Source organism: Cyprinus carpio, chromosome B18 (genome assembly GCF_018340385.1).
Source record: "Cyprinus carpio isolate SPL01 chromosome B18, ASM1834038v1, whole genome shotgun sequence".
Classification (NCBI taxonomy): domain Eukaryota; kingdom Metazoa; phylum Chordata; class Actinopteri; order Cypriniformes; family Cyprinidae; genus Cyprinus; species Cyprinus carpio.
The window spans coordinates 10769992-10789836 of NC_056614.1; the positions used below are offsets into that span (position 1 = coordinate 10769992).

The window sequence follows — 19845 nt, forward strand, 5'->3', positions numbered from 1 at the left end:
GCATGTTTCAAGACTGAAGTTCTCCTCATCATCACTGTCAGGGTTCGGTCATATTACTCTTTCCAGGATCTAGTATGTCACAAGACTTTTTTATACAGTAGTTTAGCAACTAGTTGTACATCATGTAATCAATGCTACAAAAGTATATACTGTAATATTTTGAACACTCTTGAATTTGTAGAATAACAAATTCTTAGATCTTATAAGGGATATTCACAAAAAATAAAAATAAAAATTCTCTTACATTTTGTCTCATGCTGTTACAACCCTCATGCTGTCTTATATGTATTACTTTCTTACAGCAGGTCAATACTAGAGTTTATGGATTTACAATTTTTTAGGCTCATACAATGCAAGTTAATCACAAGAAAGTTAAATTCCAAAATCCATATAAATTAGGAATAAATCTACTATACTTCAGTTTTAAATTAATAATTTCAAAAGTGATGTCATAGGTATGATTAAGACACATAAATATTCAAGTCCCTTTTTCATATAGTTAACACCCTTTGGCTCAAAGAGGAAAAATACCCTTAAAACTTCAATGTTGGAAGTTGGAGCTTGACAATGTTGGCTAATTTCACCTTCATTGTGAAGACCTACAGAACTGAACTGTTTTTCAAAGATATTCACTTGTGTTGAGAAAAAAAGAAAGTCATACATGTTTGGATTGGCATGAGTATGAACAAATGAAATAAAAGTATTTTTTTTTTTTTAATTAACGATCCCTACTCAGTTTTATGTTTGTAAATACATATACTGGAGATCAAAAGTCTCTTCTTACTAAGGCTGTGATTATTGATCCCCCCACCCCCATTTTCTTTTTTTTCTTTTTTTTTTTTGAATTTGAATTTGAATTACTTCTTCAATTGTTACATGAATGCATATTATGCAGATTTGCTTCTTAAACATTATTTTAAATTGTAACAGTATTTCACAATATTACTACAATATTTTTTAAATACCAACTTTGGTTAGCACTACAAATATCTTAAAAAAAAAAATTATGTTTGTTTATGTTTTGACTACCCGTTTATTAGCCATGCTTTGTTAATAAAAGCAACTTCAGATTATGCATAATCATTACATAGAGGGATTTGTAATTATATCTGTGTATCTAGTTGGAAATAGTGAATGCACATTGTGGAACAGTACCTGTGCGTCGATGGTCAGGGAAGATGATCGTGGGAATAGGACTTCAATGAGAGAAGGTCATTCCTTAACCATGCTCAATACTCCAGTATCCTGTTGCATCTGTTTCTTGCGACAGCCAATGACCTAAGGAAATTATTTTTTGCAATTTTTTATAAATTAAGGTTAAGAAAATAAATAATAATAATAATAATAATAATAATAATAATAATAATAATAATAATAATAATAAATGCTTTGGGCTAGCCACAGTCATTTTCTGCAGTGACTCGTGGTAGATCCCATCTGACAGCTAGGTCTTTCACTTTCACACACTCATCATCAGCAAGTGTATTTGTTTTTTGAAGCTGTAGTAAAATGTATGTTAAAAAAATATCTAGGTAAATTATTCTCATTTCAGTTTACACAAAACATTGGTCAGAGGTAGGTTTAATGTTGTACATACCAGATGGACAATTTCAATGACATCTGTGTCAGGGCAATCTTCAAGTTCAGTTATGACTGTGTCATTCATTTGTCCAAGTATTATTCCAAACATAGCAGGACTAAGTCCAGTCAATGAGGGACCACCATTCATGAATGAATGGCCAATCATGTGTCCAACAATGCGGAACAGGTCACTATCCAGCAGAGTTCGGGAGGTTGACCAGTGAAAAATGGGGGTTTGCCACAGTTGTCTGTAGTTAGAAAATAGAAAATGTTTAAGCTCATTACAAGTTCCAATGTAATCATTATTTATTATTTATTTTTTAACATAAATTTTAATTAAAATGAATAACAGCAAGCACTAAAATAATGTGCATTCTGGCTAAACCATCCCTACCATTATTATGTAACATTTTAAAATATTACAATTACTCACCAAAATCTAGGGAAATCCCAAACTGCACACGAGAAATAACCTGAAATAGGAAGTAGTGTTTCACACCATCTCCTTTTGCTGCATCACCTAAAGTAAAGATATCAATAAACATGCATTGTAAAAACAAAGTGATGTAACATACTGACTGCATGTATCAAATGTTAAAATAAAACTAGTCATTTTACCCCCTAGTACACTGAAAAATAGACGAGCCAAGTTGCCAGCCTGCTGTTAGCTCAGAAAGACTTTCAGCCCTTTCCAAAAGCCCCCTTCTGTATAGAAGTACAGCCCGAAAAAAAAATTGTCTCAACTTTCCACTCTGAAAAGAAGGAAAAACAAAAAAAGTAATACAAATTTCAACCTGGTAGTCACCATTCACAAGACTTCTGATATGGTCATGTTGAGTTTTTTTTTTTTTTTTTTTTTTTTCTAGCTATGCTACAATATAGCAATATTATTTTTCAGATTGCAGGAAAACATTAACTGATATGGTCATGTTAAGGTTTTTTCTAGCTATGCTACAATATAGCAATATTATTGTTCAGACTGCAGGAAAACATTGACTGAATAACCTTCATTGTCACTGTCCCTTCCTTCTCTACTCCTTCTCTACTAATCCTCACTGCTGCTTCTGAAGATTTGCTATCTGGTGCTGCTGCTTCTCGGGAATTCCTCACTGCTGTCTCTAGGAAAATTCTCACTGCCGCTTCTGAAGATTTGCTGTCTGCTGCTGCTGCTGCTTCTCGGGAATTCCTCACTGCTTTCTCTAGGAAAATCCTCACTGCCGCTTCTGAAGATTTACTGTCTGCTGCAGGTGCTTCTCGGGAATTCCTCACTGCTGTCTCTAGGAAAATACTCACTCCCACTTCTGGAGATTTGCTGTCTGTTGCTGCTGTTGCTGCTTCTAGAAAAATCCTCACTGCCTCTTCTAGAGATTTGCTGTCTGCTGCTTCTAGAGATTCCTCGCTGCTGTCTCTAGGAATATCCTCACTGCTTTTAGAAACTTCATCATTGCTGCCGCTTCTATTAATATCCTGAGTGTTGCCAGCACTACATGATTCCTGCCCGGAACCCTCTCTACCATTTTGCTGTTCCCTGTCCAACCTGCTTACAAAAAAAAAAAAAAAAACACACACAAAGTAAGCAAATGACAATAACTGTAGACAAAAGGAAGGTAAAATTAATCAGACTCTACTTAAATTCTTAATATTTTTTATCATTCCATTGTTTAGTTAAAAAGTTCTACATGAGGAGGAAATACGAAAGGTGTGTCCAAACTCGGTCCTGGAGGGCAGTCCTGCAGAGTTTGCCTCCAATCAGACTCACCTGAACCAGCTGTTCAAGGTCTTACTAGGCATACTAGAAACATCCAGGCAGGTGTGTTGAGGCAAGTTGGATCTAAACTCTGCAGGATACCAACCCTCCAGAATAGAGTTTAGACACCCCTGTCCTGATAATACAGGACATTACATCAGCAGGGCCTGAGCAGAAAATCAAAACAGCTTGATAATCTAGAGCATTTAGGTTTTGTTTAGGTAACTGTTTAGGTAATATTACAGGGTGAAATTGTGTTCATCAGACGAAGTTTGAACATTGAGACATATGCAACTAAGATTTTTCAATAAACTTTTTTTTTTTTTTTACCATCATCACTTTGTCTCATGCTTCTGCTTTTGTGGCTTTCCTCGGTCAACTTCTTGACTAACAGAGGACTGTTAAACACTCGTTTTGGGTATTTTTGGAGACAAGACTTGCTGTTAACGGTGGAGCAATGCCCCATTATAAAAGCATATAGATTAGATTAGATTAGATTAGATTAGATTAGATTAGATTAAACGTTATTGTCATTATGCAGAGTACAAGTACAGAGCTAATGAAATGCAGTTAGCATCTAACCAGAAGTGCAAGAATATAGTGTTTTATATACATAAAAGTGCAGAGTAAGTGAAGCTATGATTTACAGAATGTACAGTGGGGTTGCTATATACAGTATTGAGCAGAGTATATACAGAATATAAATAAATAGGAATGCAGTCTAGGATTGTATGTACGTTATGAACAGAGCAATGTAGGATTATATATACACATTATGAACAGCAGCAACATGAGAACAGTGGTAATAAATACAGTTGGATGAGTGTGCAAAAGTATTGTTAAAAATGAATTCTATCCAAAATAACAGTAGTGCAATTATATTTGTATAGAATAGTTTACTGTGCTTTGTACAGTAACAACTTAGTTTACAGTGCGATAGCTAGAATAGTGTGCAGTCTGTGCAAAATATGAGTAGTGCAAATACATGTATGTAAAGTACTTTGACCAGTGCAGTAATAAAGCAGGTGCCGGTTAGATTGGTGGTGTGGGGTTCAGAAGTTTCACGGCCTCGGGGAAGAAGCTCTTCCTGAGCCTGCTAGTCTGAGAGCGTAGGCTCCTGTGATGTCTGCTGGATGAAAAGTCCATGGTTAGGGTGAGAGGCATCCTTGATGATGTTTCTTGCCCTGCCCAGACAGCGCTTGTGATAGATGTTCTCAATGGAAGTTAATTGGGCGCCGGTGATCCGCTGAGCAGTTTTCACCACTTGCTGGAGTGCTCTGCGGTCAGATGCGGAGCAATTGCTGTACCATACTGGGATGCAGTTTGTGAGTATGCTCTCAATGGTACAGCGGTAGAATTCCACAAGGATCCTGGGATTCAGGTGAACTTTCTTAAGGCTCCGTAAGAAGTAAAGGCGCTGCTGTGCCTTTTTGACCAGGGTGGAGGTGTTATGGGACCAGGTGAGGTCATCAGAGATGCGGATGCCAAGGAACTTGAAACTCGACACATGCTCCACTACAGCTCCGTTGATGTAGATGGGTGTGTGTGCATGACTCCTATTCCGCCTGAAGTCCACAATGATCTTCTTTGTCTTCTGGGTGTTTAGTTCTAGATTGTTGGTGGCACACCACACAGCCAGGTGCTGCACCTCATCCCTGTAGGCTGACTCATCATCATCTTTGATCAGACCTACCACCGTGGTGTCATCTGCAAATTTGATTATGGTGTTGGAGACATAAACAGGAACGCAGTCATGGGTGAACAGGGAGTACAGGAGAGGGCTCAGTACGCAGCCCTGTGGCACGCCGGTGTTCAGGGTGATGATGGAGGAGGAGAGGTTATCTAATTTAACAGACTGAGGTCTGTTAGTCAAAAAGTCTAGAATCTAATTGCAGATGGATGTGTTGATTCCAAGCTGGCCGAGATTGGAGATCAGCTTAAGAGGGATTACAGTATTAAATGCAGAACTGAAATCAATGAACAGCATTCTCACATGTGTGTTTTGACTGTCCAGGTGGGTGAGGGCAGAGTGAAGTGCCATTGAGATGGCATCCTCTGTTGATCTATTGCGGCGATAGGCAAATTGAAATGGGTCTAGTGTAGCAGGGAGACATGATTTTGAGTGGGATGCAACCAGCCTCTCAAAGAACTTGGCAATGATGAGGGTGAGTGCAACAGGACGGAAGTCGTTAGGGACCGAGGCAGTGGAGTGTTTCGGTACTGGTATGATGGTGGAGGTTTTGAAGATAGTGGGGACAGTTGTTTGGGCCAGGGACAGATTGAAAATGTTTGTGAAGACCTCAGCAAGTTGCTCCGCCCAGGCTTTAAGCACCTGACCAGGTATTCCATCAGGACCAGCTGCCTTCTGTGCATTCACCTTACGCAGAGTAGAGTAAACATCTGATGTGGAGAGTGTGAAAGGCAGTTCACTGGGTTGATGCTCAGCTTTGAGTGAGATCTCCTTATTATTTTTTATCAAAACGAGCATAAAAGTGATTGAGCTCGTCGGGGAGGGAGGCAGAGCTGGAGGGGGGCACAGTGTTAGGTGGTTTGTAATCTGTGATAGATTGTATGCCTTGCCACATACGCCGGGGGTCTGAAGAATTGAAGTGTTCTTCAATCCTCTGTTTATGAGTTTGGCCTGGCAGATACCCTTCCTCAGGTTGGCTCTGGCTGAGCTGTAAGCCTCCCGGTCTCCAGACCTGAAGGCTGCATCTCTTGCTTTGAGCAGGAGGCGAACCTCTCTGTTCATTTTATTTTTTTGTGTGTGGTCACTCTGCCCACACATCTGTTGATGTGCTCCAAGACAGAGTTGGTGTAAGTGTCAATGTTAATTCGAGAGTCTGTGGTGGCCTGGGCAGCAAACTCACGCCAGTCTGTGTGCTGGAATTGATGTTGAAGAGTGGAGTCAGCACCTTCCAGACGGATTTTAACAGTCCTTATTGTAGGTTTCACACATTTGATAACCGGGGTATACTTGGGGAGCAGGAACAAAGAGAGGTGGTCAGACTGCCCCAGGTGGGGGAGGGGTGTGACTTTGTAGGCATCAGTCACATTAGTATAAACGTGGTCCAATGTTTTATGTCCCCTTGTAGTGCAGGAGATATTTTGATGAAATTTAGGGAGAACAGATCTAAAAGTGCAGTGACTGAAGTCCCCAGCAACAATAAAGGCTCCATCCGGGTGCAGGGTTTGTAATTTGCTAATAGCAGCACAAAGTTCTTTCATAGCCAAGTTAGCATTAGCGTCCGGAGGTACTTAAACTGCAGCAGCAACAATGCAAGTAAACTCACGTGGTAGGTAGAATGGCCTGCACTTGATAATCAGGAACTCCAGATCAGCAGAGCAGTAGGTATCAACAATGACAGAGTCTGTACACCATGATTTGTTTACATTAATGCATACTCCACCACCCTTGTTTTTACCAGAGGTTGCTGCTACTCTGTCAGCCCTGAAGAAAGAGCGTCCATCCATATGCACCACGTTGTTTGGGACATCGTTGCAGAGCCATGTTTCAGTGAAGAACATAACATTACAGTCCATAAGCCATTTCTGTGTGAGGGTCCAGATCTTTAGTTCGTCCATCTTGTTCATCAGAGACCGTACATTGGCAAGGAAGATGCTGGGCAGAGCTGGTCGATGTGGGTTTAGCCTTAGCTTAGCACGCAGCTCTCCACGCTTTCCCCGTCTTTGTTTACGGTCTCGACGCGGACACCGAGCACTTCCGGTCGGTGGGAGTGATCCGCTTGTCTGCGGTGATCTCAGTAGCTCCGGCGGGAGTTCGCTGAAGTCAAAAGGATGGTCTAAAACTATGTTGGAACACCGTTTGTTGATGTCCAAAAGTGACTGTTTACTATAGCTGTAGTTCGCATAACTGAATCGCGTGAACACATACATTTTTTTTTTCCCCTTCACTGCACATATATATATATATATATATATATATATAGTGTGACGTGTGTCCCGAGCGCTCGTCAGCGTCGCCCTGGCAACACATTGGAATCACCGGCACTAGCTCGTCACGGGCTGAGCGGCCGCACCTGCAGCTCATGAAGAGACGTCTACTTCAGCCGGGGAGGAAAGCAGTATGGTGAGCAATGTCTCCCGACACAGAGCCTAACTCTTTCCTCCTCTGTCACAGAGAGCAGCGTGTGACCGTCAGCCCCAACCAGGAGAGCACCGCACGGGATCCACCACTCAAGACCCAGAGAGCACGAGGGAGTTGGAACACTACGGAGAGCACTGTCTTCACTCGGAGCACAAAGTTACCAATAAATCCACCCTTCGGGGATTTTCTCTGTCCATCGGTTGTCGTGTAGTTCCTCACCTCGCCACACTGGTGGAGAATGCGGGCATAGTGTGAGGTGAACACCGACAACCGACCCCTGAGGAAGTCACCGTCACCCATTTTGTTTTCTTTTTTTGTTTTTTTTTTTTTTGTTTGTTGACATTGGTTTTTTGTTCCCTCTGCTCTGTTTCCCCAGGCGGCCGCTCCTCCCCCCGGCATGGAAGAGCTGCTTAAACACCTCTCCGAGGTGAGCATCCACCAGCAGCAAATAATGGAGCACATGGCCTCACGTCAAGGAGACGCCGAACGCGAGCTCGCCGCCCTCCGTACCGCCGCCCACCGCACGCCGCTGCCTGACCCCCGTGTCCAAGCCGTACAGCTGATGCCGCGAATGACGGCGCACGACGATGTGGAGATGTATATGCAAATGTTTGAGGCCACCGCGATCCGGGAGGCGTGGCCAGAGGTCGAGTGGGCCAGACTTCTCGCGCCGCTGCTGACCGGGGAAGCGCAGCGGGCGTATTTCACCATGACGGCGGAGAGATGCCGGGACTATGAAGAGGTGAAAAAGGAAATCCTGAGCCGAGTAGGCCTCTCCCCAATCTGTGCGGCGCAGCAGTTCCATGAATGGGCATATCGAGCTCGACAGCCCGCTCGCGCCCAAGCGGCAGAACTAACCCGTTTGGCCCACCATTGGCTGTTGACAGGGGGTCCCTCCGCACACAAGGTAGCTGAGCGTGTGGTGATCGACCGACTCCTCCGCGCCCTCCCCCCGCGCGTTGAGGCAGGCGGCTGGCATGAGGAATCCCACCGATCTCGACGAGCTCGTGGAGGCCATTGAGCTGGCGGAGGCCGCCCAACACCGGGAGGTAGGGGAGCGAGCGCCGCCTTTTCCCCGAAGGGTGGTCCAGGAGCGATGCTCGCCGGAGGGCACCCAGCGACCCGTGAGCAGGCCTGCGGTTCCCGGCCCCCAGGACGAACCGATGCCCACCGAGCCGCCGCGCTCCCCAGGACGGATATGGCTAGCAGGCTGTTCAGTGCACAACCCGCCGCCGGAGGCACCACGAGCCGAGGTGCATATCATTCTCGACTCGGGCAGCGGGGTAAGCCTGATACAACCAACTGTCCTTCCGCCCAGAACCGGTTCCAGAGCCCGGCTGGCGATAACGTGCGTGCACGGGGATACCAGGCGTGTACCGGCACGGCGAGTGACCATCACCGCGACACCTGGTTCCTGGCCCGTCGAAGTGGGAATCTTAAAGGACCTACCGGTACCCGTTCTCCTCGGCCGGGATTGGCCGGGGTTTGATCAGCTCCTCACCTCCAGCACACAGCCTGCTAGCCGGGCCGGGGACCGCCGACGCCGGAGATCAGCAAGGCGCCCTCGACGACGCCCCGCGCTGCTGACATCGGACAGCTCGCGAGGAGGTGAGTCCCCCTCCCAAAACTCTAACCTGTTCTTTGATGTCTTCCAGCAGATAGCGGGAGGGGGAACGCTCGCCAACGAGCAGCGCGGGGATGAACGCCTCAAGCATTGCTGGTCTCAAGTGCGGGTGGCGGAAGGAGAGGATTTACAACCGGCTCCCCACCCCACTCCCCATTTCGTTGTTCAAAACGGCCTGCTTTACTGTGTCGCGCAGCGAAGGGGGGAGGAAAAGACGTTGCTGGTGGTACCGCGAAGCAAAGTCCAGACGGTGTTGGAACTCGCCCATGCCCACCCGATGGCTGGCCACCTCGGCGCTCAAAACACCGCGCAACGGATCCGGGATCGGTTCCACTGGCCAGGACTGGAGGGGGATGTCAAGCGGTACTGCCAAGCTTGCCCGACGTGCCAACGGACATCGCCACATACTCCTCCCCCCAGCCCGCTGATCCCGCTGCCTATCATAGAGGTGCCCTTCGAGCGCATCGGGATGGACCTGGTGGGGCCGCTGCCGAAGTCCGCCCGGGGGCATGAACACATCCTAGTTATCGTGGATTATGCCACCCGCTACCCAGAGGCCATTCCCCTCCGCAAAGCCACCGCAAAGAACATCGCACAGGAGCTCTTCCTACTGAGTAGTCGGGTTGGCCTACCAGCGGAGATCTTGACCGACCAGGGCACTCCTTTCATGTCCCGGATCATGGCTGACCTCTGCAAGCTCCTCAAAGTCCGGCAGATCCGGACCAGCGTATACCATCCACAAACGGATGGGCTCGTGGAACGGTTTAACAAGACCCTGAAGCAAATGCTGCGACGAGTCGTGGCCGAGGACCAACGCGACTGGGACCAAATGATCCCGTATGTGCTGTTCGGGATCCGGGAGGTGCCCCAGGCTTCCACCGGCTTCACGCCCTTCGAGCTCCTCTTCGGCCGCCAACCCCGAGGGCTTCTAGATGTCGCCCGGGAAGCTTGGGAGCAACAGCCGGCGGTAGGTCGGACCACCCTCGAGCACATCAAGGCCATGAGAGAGCGGATCGACAGGGTCATGCCATTGGTCCGGGAGCACATGTCCAAGGCCCAGCAAGACCAGCAGCGCCTCTTCAATCGGGCCGCCCAACCACGGGAGTTCCAGCCGGGAGACTACGTCATGGTTCTGGTCCCCACCTCCGCCTGTAAATTCCTGGCACGCTGGCAGGGCCCATACACGGTCACCGAACGGGTAGGACCCGTCACCTATAAAGTGCGCCAACCAGGTCGCCGAAAAGAGGAGCAGCTCTATCATATAAATCTGTTGAAGCGCTGGGTGGGGACCGGACCCCAGCTCTCGGCCCTCGCCACCACCTCTCCCGTGGTTGTAGGCATGGATCCCAATCTCTCCGCGGCCCAGAAGACGGAACTGCAGCACCTGGTCGGTCAGTTCTCGGATGTGTTCTCCCCCCTGCCAGGGCGGACGACCGTCATCCAGCACGAAGTCCGAACACCACCAGGAGTTATCGTCCGGCAGCGACCCTATCGTGTCCCGGAGGCTCGGCGACACGCCATCGAGACAGGGGTACAGGAGATGTTGAAGTTGGGGGTAATTGAGCCCTCGCGGAGTCCCTGGTCCAGCCCCATCGTAATGGTCCCGAAGCCCGACGGCACCCTCCGGTTCTGCAACGACTTCCGCCGCCTAAATGAGGTCTCTGAATTTGATGGCTACCCCATGCCCCGAGTCGATGAGCTCCTGGATAGACTGGGAAGGGCCCGGTTCATATCGACTCTCGACCTCACCAAAGGTTATTGGCAAGTCCCTCTGTCTAAGGATGCCAAGCCCAAGACAGCCTTCTCAACCCCCAGTGGCCACTGGCAATACCGGGTCCTTCCCTTCGGCCTGCACGGGGCACCCGCCACCTTCCAGAGGCTCATGGATGTCCTGCTGAGGCCCCATATGGCCTACGCCGCGGCCTACATCTACGACGTGGTCATCCATTCCGAGACCTGGGGGGAGCATTTAGAGCGGCTCCGGAGGGTGCTGCTGGAACTCCGCCGGGCGGGGCTCACCGCCAACCCCCGGAAATGTCACCTGGCTCTCTCCGAAGCCAAGTACCTGGGCTTCTGCGTGGGTCGCGGCCTCATCCGGCCCTAGGAAAATAAGGTGACAGCTATCCTCTCGGCACCGCGGCCCACTACCAAGACCCAGGTGCGAGCCTTTTTGGGGTTGGCGGGATACTACCGGTTTTTTATCCCTAACTTCTCCTCCTTAGCCTCTTCCCTGACAGATCTGACCAGGAAGGGGCAACCCGAGAAGGTAGCCTGGAGTCCGGAAGCGGAAGAGGCATTCCAGCAGGTGAAGTCAGCCCTCACCACGGAGCCAGTCCTGCGAGCCCCCGATTTCACCTGCCCCTTCCTGGTGCAAACCGACGCCTCAGACACCGGGTTAGGAGCCCGTTCTCTCCCAGGTCCAGGACGGCGAGGAACACCCGGTGATCTATATTAGCCGGAAGCTGACCCCGACCGAACAACGGTATGCCGCCGTGGAGAAGGAAGCGTTGGCTGTCAAGTGGGCAGTCCTGGAGCTTCGCTATTACCTCCTCGGCCGCCGGTTCACCCTGCTGACCGATCATGCGCCACTGCAGTGGATGGCCCGCGCAAAGGACACCAATCCCAGGGTGACCCGGTGGTTCCTTGCGCTCCAGGGACTTCCACTTCACCGTACAACACCGGGCGGGGACAGCCAACGCCAACGCGGACGGCCTCTCCAGGATAGGGGCAGCTTTCGCAGGTCTGTCAGGCTCCACTCCCCACCCTCCCCATATCTCCCCATTGTTCCGCAGGCGCAGGTCGACGCTTAGGGGGGGGGGGGAGTGTGACGTGTGTCCCGAGCTCTCATCAGCGTCGCCCTGGCAACACATTGGAATCACCGGCACTAGCTCGTCACGGGCTGAGCGGCCGCACCTGCAGCTCATGAAGAGACGTCTACTTCAGCCGGGGAGGAAAGCAGTATGGTGAGCAATGTCTCCCGACACAGAGCCTAACTCTTTCCTCCTCTGTCACAGAGAGCAGCGTGTGACCGTCAGCCCCAACCAGGAGAGCACCGCACGGGATCCACCACTCAAGGCCCAGAGAGCACGAGGGAGTTGGAACACTACGGAGAGCACTGTCTTCACTCGGAGCACAAAGTTACCAATAAATCCACCCTTCGGGGATTTTCTCTGTCCATCGGTTGTCGTGTAGTTCCTCACCTCGCCACAATATATATATATATATATATATATATATATATATATATATATATTATATATATATATATATATATATATATATATATAATTTTAGTTAAACACAGCAGGGAAATATGTGGAAATGTGTAATTTCAAGCCCAGTCTAAAGTAAGGAGTTTTTTAAGTGTACATTGCTGATGTTTTTTGCAGAGATGTTACATGTATGTATGGCCTATGTTTGGATTGATGCTAAGAGTTAAAGATAGTTTATTTGTATATGCATTTTAGAAGGACTCTTTATTGTGAGGTCACCACGTCATGGTCCAGTTTGATAAGTTCTTTTCGACGTGGGACCATAGTCTGGACTACTTTTGACTGTTCCTGGTTAGGAAGAGTCTGGTGTTTGAGAGCTGTGGCTTGTTTTTATTACAAGAGGTTGTATTATTCATTTGATATCAGCCAACTTCAGCTATGGACAGTGTTTGGACATTGATGCACTACAGTTAAGACTTTCACACACATCAACTTTCACATGACAAAATCCTACAATCTTACATTTTTTTTTTTTTACTTCTGTGTATTTGCATTTTTTTTATTTTTGCTATATGTAGCTGTATTAACCTGAATTGAATGTTTTCTATTTGAAATCCCTTTGACTACTGTACATTTTTGACAATATAGACAATAATATTTGGTGTCTGCATCCATTTCAGATATAATAAGTGATTTTCCCAAAGACGTAAGTTATAGTCGCTGAAAAGTATTTAAAGTGAGACAGATGTATTAGTTATAGATCAGGGGTGCATCCTGTTCTTGGAGATCCACCTTCCTACAGAGTTCAGTTCCAACCTTGATTAAACAAACTTGTCTGTAATTATCAAGTGCTCCTTCAGATCCTAATTAGCTGGTTCAGTTATGTTTGATCAGGACCAGGTTGGGCACCCCTGTTGTAGATTAATAGTGTGGGCTAAGTGAGGGATACCCAAGAAGGGCCAGCACTAAGGGGCCAACGTTTTGCCAATGAGCAAAATCTCAGAGGCCCTGGCAGCCCATTGGTGACCCGTAAAGGGCCGGTGCAGGCTTGTTTGCAGGGATGTGCTTGTATAATGGGTCCCAGTGATGTAATGAATATGTAGAAAAGCAGGGGTCCAAGAACTGATTCCTGAGAAACCCCTATGACCAGTCCTTGAGATACCTCTCCTCTCCAGGAAACCCTAAAATACCTACCTGTGAAATAAGATTCAAACCAGTGGAGTGCAGAAACTTGTTTAGTTAATATTCAACTGGTCATTCTTTGAAAGAAATAATGTAACTGTGTCTATAAAGGTGTGAACCAATGGTCCATTCCATTAGAATAACAAAAGAACAACATTCCTCAGGAATGTCTTGTAGATTGTAGGATCTCCAGCGGGAGGTCCTAACAGTATCTGTTGTTTGTAGCCCTTTTGTCCTCAGGTATAAAATTCTAGCCCACAGACAGAACTTCGGGAGAAGCTTACAAGGGGTAAGATTGTTTGAAGGATGACATGCTAACATCACTACTAAATAACTGCTACAACATCTTCAATAAATTCTTCTCCCCACAAAAATTTTGGTCAAGCCTACTTAATTTTTTTTTGTTTGTATTAGAGAAATCTAGTACATTGGCGAGCCAATGTAAGATAGGGTAGTATGCACTGGCCTGTCTAGACAAGTGTCAGTTGCTGTATTCACATCCAGAGATGAAAAATGGGTGGTTGAGGGAAGAGAGGTTAACATGTTAAGAGGTAAGATGGAAGGGTGAAAAGGAGCATAGGTTTCTCCTAAAATTATCTGGCAGAGGAATCGGTGGCACACAGGTAGTAAGATGTAGGTTAAATGCAATAAAGAAATGAACAGAGATGTCTATAGGTTTTCCCAAAAAGTTGTCTGTGATACAATTGCGTGTTAGTATTTGGAAGTATGCAGTGTAACGCTTCTCCAGATGGATATTGAAGTCACCAAAGACTACAAGTGGACTGCCATGAGGACAGCAGTCCATCCAGCTCCTCTATAAAGGTGCCTAGTTGACCAGGAAGGTGATAAATAGAGAAAGGGAAGTTGTTAGAGAGAACAAAAGGGGTTGCTGAGTCTTCTGAACAAATCCAGTTCTCAGTCTAGCCCAAGATACTAAGAGTAGTCTGAGAAGCAATGGCCAGAATCAGTTCTGTTTGTTGACAGCTGACTGACAATTTTAGAGACCCGCAGAAAATGAGAGAGGTGCAGTAAAAGGGGTGCGCATAGAATGCTGGTTAGCAAAATTGTACTGCCGTCTGTGTTTGATGTTAGAGCATTGTTGAAAGAAAACAATAATGTATTGAAAACATACTACCGCCTACCTGACTCTGCCTGGAGGTAAGGAAAAATACACTTACTTGCGATGATTTTTTATAGATCTCTGAAATATATGATTGCATTCTAGAAAACAATCTTTTTTTATTGAATAAAATGATCAAATTATCATTAATTATCATAGAAAGAAAACAAAGTAATAATAATAATAATAATAATAGCCATAATATGGACCATTGTAAATGCTGTGATACTGTGATACTCAGATACTGTGATTTCCTTCTCACATTGATGATTTCACCATTAACTGTTCACCTGAATAGTTTGTTGTTGTATGTGGTATTCTTGACCATCAATACATAGGGATAGACATCACCTTTTTCTGTGTTATCATGTTTGGTTCATTAGATATGACACAAAATACATAATCCAGTTATGGTGAAAAGTAAAATGGTAGCAATGGCCACCATGAGGTGTTTTTGTGATGGCTCCATTTCTGAAAATGTTCAGTGCCACAAACTCGTCATACATGGTGCCACATACATCAATGACGGACTGCAGCAGGTTTCACTTCAAAAGCAGCACTGATGCACATGACCCAGATCTGACACACATCAGCTTTTTTCCCCATTCTTTACACTCATTTAGGAATTTTAGGACAGCTCATTTAAGCAAAAGAGAACTTGTTGAGCTGTCATTTCTTTCAGGAATTTTAAACAATAAGTGCTGTTTTGATGCTCTTTGATGTGGCATGACAAATCACAGTATAAATGCCTCAGTTCAAATGGCAGCATGAAGCACAATCATCCCTTCCTCTATAGTTTTAATGCGAAATAAACATGAATGAATCTCATCCCTCATATAATTGCTCAATCAGTGTGTTAATACTGGAAAGATGGAAAAGATGTTAATAAAACAGCTTGTAAACAAAATGTCATGTAGCATTTTATTTTCCTCAGGCAGATCAACAGTGTCCACAGCTCATTAGTTCGATAGAGAAATGAAGTCTAGAGAAGAACCTTTTTGCGAGATATTAGACTATTTACTCATTATATATTTTCCTTTACCTGTTAGTCATGTCTTAATTATTTAATGTATGTTTAAAAATCTGTTATGAAGTAAGTTATGAAAGCCACAGTGTAAATGAATATATTTCAACAGCAAATGTAAAATTTATAATTTAGAAGTTAATATAAAAACTGCATTATGTACAATTTACCTGTTTGCATAGATTTTTATTTTTTGATTATTATATTTAACATAAAAAAATAAGTAATTAATAAATGGTATGTAAGTTTGGGCTTTGTTATAAATTGTTACCTCAGTAGGCTAATGTAAAAGGGCTTCCTATAGTTTAGTTAGTAGGATGAGGTGAGGTAAATGTTTGTTTAATAAAAGAAATTTATTTTTGTTTTTTTTTTCCTGTTTTTTGTAAAGAATACATAACGGTGATTTATTTATAGAGGTATGTATGTAGCGGTTTGTTTGTGTTTACATCCATAATAATAATAATAATATTATATATATATATATGTGTGTGTGTGTGTGTGTGTGTGTGTGTGTGTAACAAATGTCTCCACAAGGATAGTAAAACCTAAAATTTTTGACATTGTGGGGACAGGCTTATTTTCTGTAAGGGGTAGGTTTAGGGGTTGCTATATACTATTTGGTCAGTATAATAATAATATAAGTCTATGGAAAGTCCCCACAATATGTGTGTGTGTGTGTGTGTGTGTGTGTGTGTGTGTGTGTGTTGTGTGTGTGTGTGTGTGTGTGTGTGTGTGAGAGAGAGAAACATTCTTTTGTTGTTTAGCTTTAATTTGCCTTTTCAGAATTTGTTTTAGGATGGTACAAAATTATGTCTCTCTACAAGAGACATTTGAAACAATTTAAGCAAGATTAAAATTTTCCCCTGAATGCTGTTTTCTTCTGTAATGAAACATGTAAATGGTTCAATATACCAATCCCAAAGGGTATTTTAAGGTATGATAAAATGCAGCACTATTCCAGTTCTGTCTCAGAGGTTCCTGTCCTTCATATATACTACTGGCATGGCAAAGAGCACTGTGTCACTGCTGCTACTGCTGGTGGTGGTGCATGGTGTCTTTGTGCCAGCTTCATCACAACTCTGCAGTCTGCTTGGTCACTCTGCCTACCCTGTACTTTCTGCAGAAAGAGACATCAACATTGGAGCAATTTTCTCAATTCACAGAAGTGCTCTGCTAAAAATGCATCCTTTCACTTCCAAACCAGAGCCAACAACATGTGTCAGGTCTGTATGATGATGATATATATATATATATATATATATATATATATATATATATATATATATATATATATATATATATATATATATATATATATATATAAATTGAACATGACTGATACATCTTTGCAGTTTTACAAGACTGATGATTTAATTTCACAGGTTAAACCTGCGTGAATTTAAATTTGCTCAGACATTTATTTTTGCCATTGAGGAGATAAATAACAGCACACAACTGTTGCCCGGTGTTTCTTTGGGTTATAAAATATACGATGCCTGTAACTCTATAGCTTTGGCTATCCTCTCGGGCATGGCTTTGATGAATGGCTATGAAAAGATTTTGAGTGATATATCCTGCTCTCGATCACCAGCTGTCCAGGCCATTGTTGGAGAGTCAACATCCTCTCCTACCATAGCTTTGGCAACTGTGGTTGGGGCATTCAACATACCTGTTGTAAGAACTCTTACTTATACCTTATTAAGCATGACAACAACTGTAAATATAAAATAAGTATAAATATAGAAATCAGTGTTTATATTGGTTAGATTCTAGCAGTGTGTACAAATAATAATAATAATAATAATAATAATAATTGTTACCTGCATAATGATGATTTATAGTGCATTAACAAGGATCTAAAAATGATATGGTTAATGTACTCTGCTTCTTTATATTGCAGATAAGTCATTTTGCCACATGCACATGCCTGAGTAACAGGAAAAGATATCCATCTTTCTTTAGAACAATACCCAGTGATTATTACCAAAGCAGAGCGCTGGCTCAGCTTGTCAAGTATTTTGGCTGGACCTGGGTTGGGACGGTCAGGAGTCGCAGTGACTATGGTAATAATGGTATGGCAGCATTTGAAGAGGCTGCAAAACAAGAAGGGATTTGCATTGAATACTCAGAGGCTGTATTAAGAACTGATCCACAAGAACAGTTTCTGAAGACACTGGAAGTGATAAAAAAGGGCACAGCCAGGGTGGTGGTGGCTTTTATCTCTTTTGGAGATTTTGCCCCCCTTGTGAAAGTAATTGCAGAACAAAACATCACAGGGCTGCAGTGGGTTGGCAGTGAATCCTGGATAACATCTCGAAATCTTGCAGAAACCAAGGAATACAATTTCCTTTCTGGAGCTGTGGGCTTTGCTGTAGTAAATGCAAAGCTTCTGGGTCTTCGAGAGTTCCTAGTGAATGTGAATCCTAATCAAGAACTAAACAATGAACTTTTAAAAGAATTCTGGGAAACAGCTTTTCAGTGTTCTTTCAGAACCAGTGGTAGTGGTGCCTGTACTGGCTCAGAGAAACTGGCAGAGCTGCAAAATGAATATACTGACGTATCTGAGCTACGAATAGAACATAAAGCTTACACTGCAGTGTATGCTGTTGCACACACACTGCATAATGTTTTAAAAGACTTTGAAACATCCACTAACAACAGCAAAGGAGAGCTGCCCACACCAAAAAAGGTAAGAGCATGAAAAATAAGAGTAGAAAAATCATACTAATATGAATGATGTGCCTGGCCTTTCGTTTCAGGTATTGCAGTATATGAGAGATTTGAGCTTTACTATGAAAACAGGTGAGAATATCTTTTTTGATGCAAGTGGTGATCCAGTGGCAATATATGACCTGGTGAACTGGCAGCTTGCTGGGGATGGAAGTTTGCAGTTCAAGCATGTGGGTGTCTATGACAGCTCACTGCCTTTAGAGCAACGTCTTCAAGTCAATCAGGAACACATACTATGGGCAGGGAAGAGTGCACAGGTACATCAATGCTATAATTATTTCATGAAAACAAGCAATTAATTTAACAACTCAAACCATTATTTAGGCAACTTATTGAAATAACATTTTGCTATAGTTGCCTGTGTCCATGTGCAGTGAAAGCTGCCCCCCTGGAAATAGAAAGACTGTGCAAAAAGGTCGGCCTGTTTGCTGTTATGACTGTATTCCATGTGCAGAAGGAGAAATCAGTAATAGCACAGGTAAATTAGCACATGCTGGTTAACTTTCTTTAAAGTATGATAATGTTGAGCCTAATACTGTCCATTGGTCATGTAACTTCATGATGCATTTTCCATTTAAACAATATTTTCTTGAAATTCCTTCACAGATTCTAGTGACTGCTTTCCTTGTGATTTGGAGTACTGGTCGAATGAAAGCAAAGACAGATGTATATTAAAAGTAGTTGAATTCCTTTCCTATACAGAAATCATGGGGATGGTGCTTTGCATTTTCTCCTTAATTGGGGGATTAACAGCAATTGTATCTTTTCTGTTTTATCTTCATAAAGAAACACCTATTGTCAGAGCCAACAACTCAGAGCTAAGCTTCCTGTTGCTCTTCTCACTCTCAATGTGTTTTCTCTGTCCACTTACTTTCATTGGCCGGCCTACTGAATGGTCCTGTATGTTGCGTCACACAGCATTTGGGATCACTTTTGTTCTTTGTATCTCCTGTGTTCTCGGGAAAACATTAGTAGTCTTAATGGCCTTCAGAGCTACACTTCCAGGAAGTGATGTCATGAAATGGTTTGGACCTGCACAGCAACGACTCAGTGTTGTTTCCTTAACGTTAATACAGGTGATTGTCTGTGTGCTTTGGTTAACCATATCCCCTCCTTTCCCATATATGAATTTAAGCTATTATAGAGAAAAAATAATTCTAGAATGTAATGTAGGTTCAGCTTTTGGTTTCTGGGCTGTTATGGGTTATACTGGCCTGCTATCAAGCTTGTGTTTTGTTTTAGCTTTTCTTGCTCGGAAGCTCCCTGATAACTTCAATGAAGCCAAGTTCATTACATTCAGTATGCTCATATTCTGTGCTGTCTGGCTCACATTTATCCCAGCTTATGTCAGTTCTCCTGGAAAATTTACTGTAGCTACGGAGATATTTGCCATTTCAGTTTCAAGTTTTGGTTTGCTATTTTGCATATTTGCCCCTAAATGTTACATAATTTTGCTAAAACCAGAGAAAAACACAAAGAAACAAATGATGGGGAAAACTTTATCTACAGCTCTTTGA

General features: G+C 44.1%; 1 protein-coding gene and 1 long non-coding RNA gene across 2 annotated transcripts; one reads left to right on the forward strand and one right to left on the reverse strand.

Annotated features, from left to right (window-relative positions):
• Nucleotides 1–1153: 1153 nt before the first annotated feature.
• On the reverse strand, nucleotides 1154–2102 carry LOC122140334. Its single transcript, XR_006156989.1, has 3 exons — nucleotides 2015–2102; nucleotides 1598–1829; nucleotides 1154–1278 (listed from the first exon to the last, which is right to left on the reverse strand). It is a non-coding gene; the product is annotated as an uncharacterized LOC122140334 (long non-coding RNA).
• A 14498-nt stretch (nucleotides 2103–16600) lies between these two features.
• Nucleotides 16601–19845, forward strand: LOC109079215 (extracellular calcium-sensing receptor-like). The gene is made up of 6 exons (XM_042743601.1): nucleotides 16601–16821; nucleotides 16981–17272; nucleotides 17499–18287; nucleotides 18358–18585; nucleotides 18683–18806; nucleotides 18935–19845. The coding sequence occupies exons 1-6, from the start codon at nucleotides 16601–16603 to the stop codon at nucleotides 19843–19845; spliced, it is 2565 nt and encodes an 854-aa protein (XP_042599535.1).

What these genes read in the sequence shown, in the direction of transcription:
- LOC109079215 (XM_042743601.1), top strand. Translation starts at nt 16,601, where the DNA reads ATGGCAAAGAGCACTGTGTCACTGCTGCTACTGCTGGTGGTGGTGCAT. An exon ending in AGCTGCCCACACCAAAAAAG is followed by an intron (nt 18,288 to 18,357) that starts GTAAGAGCATGA and finishes CTTTCGTTTCAG; the next exon opens with GTATTGCAGTATATGAGAGA. An exon ending in GGGCAGGGAAGAGTGCACAG is followed by an intron (nt 18,586 to 18,682) that starts GTACATCAATGC and finishes ATTTTGCTATAG; the next exon opens with TTGCCTGTGTCCATGTGCAG.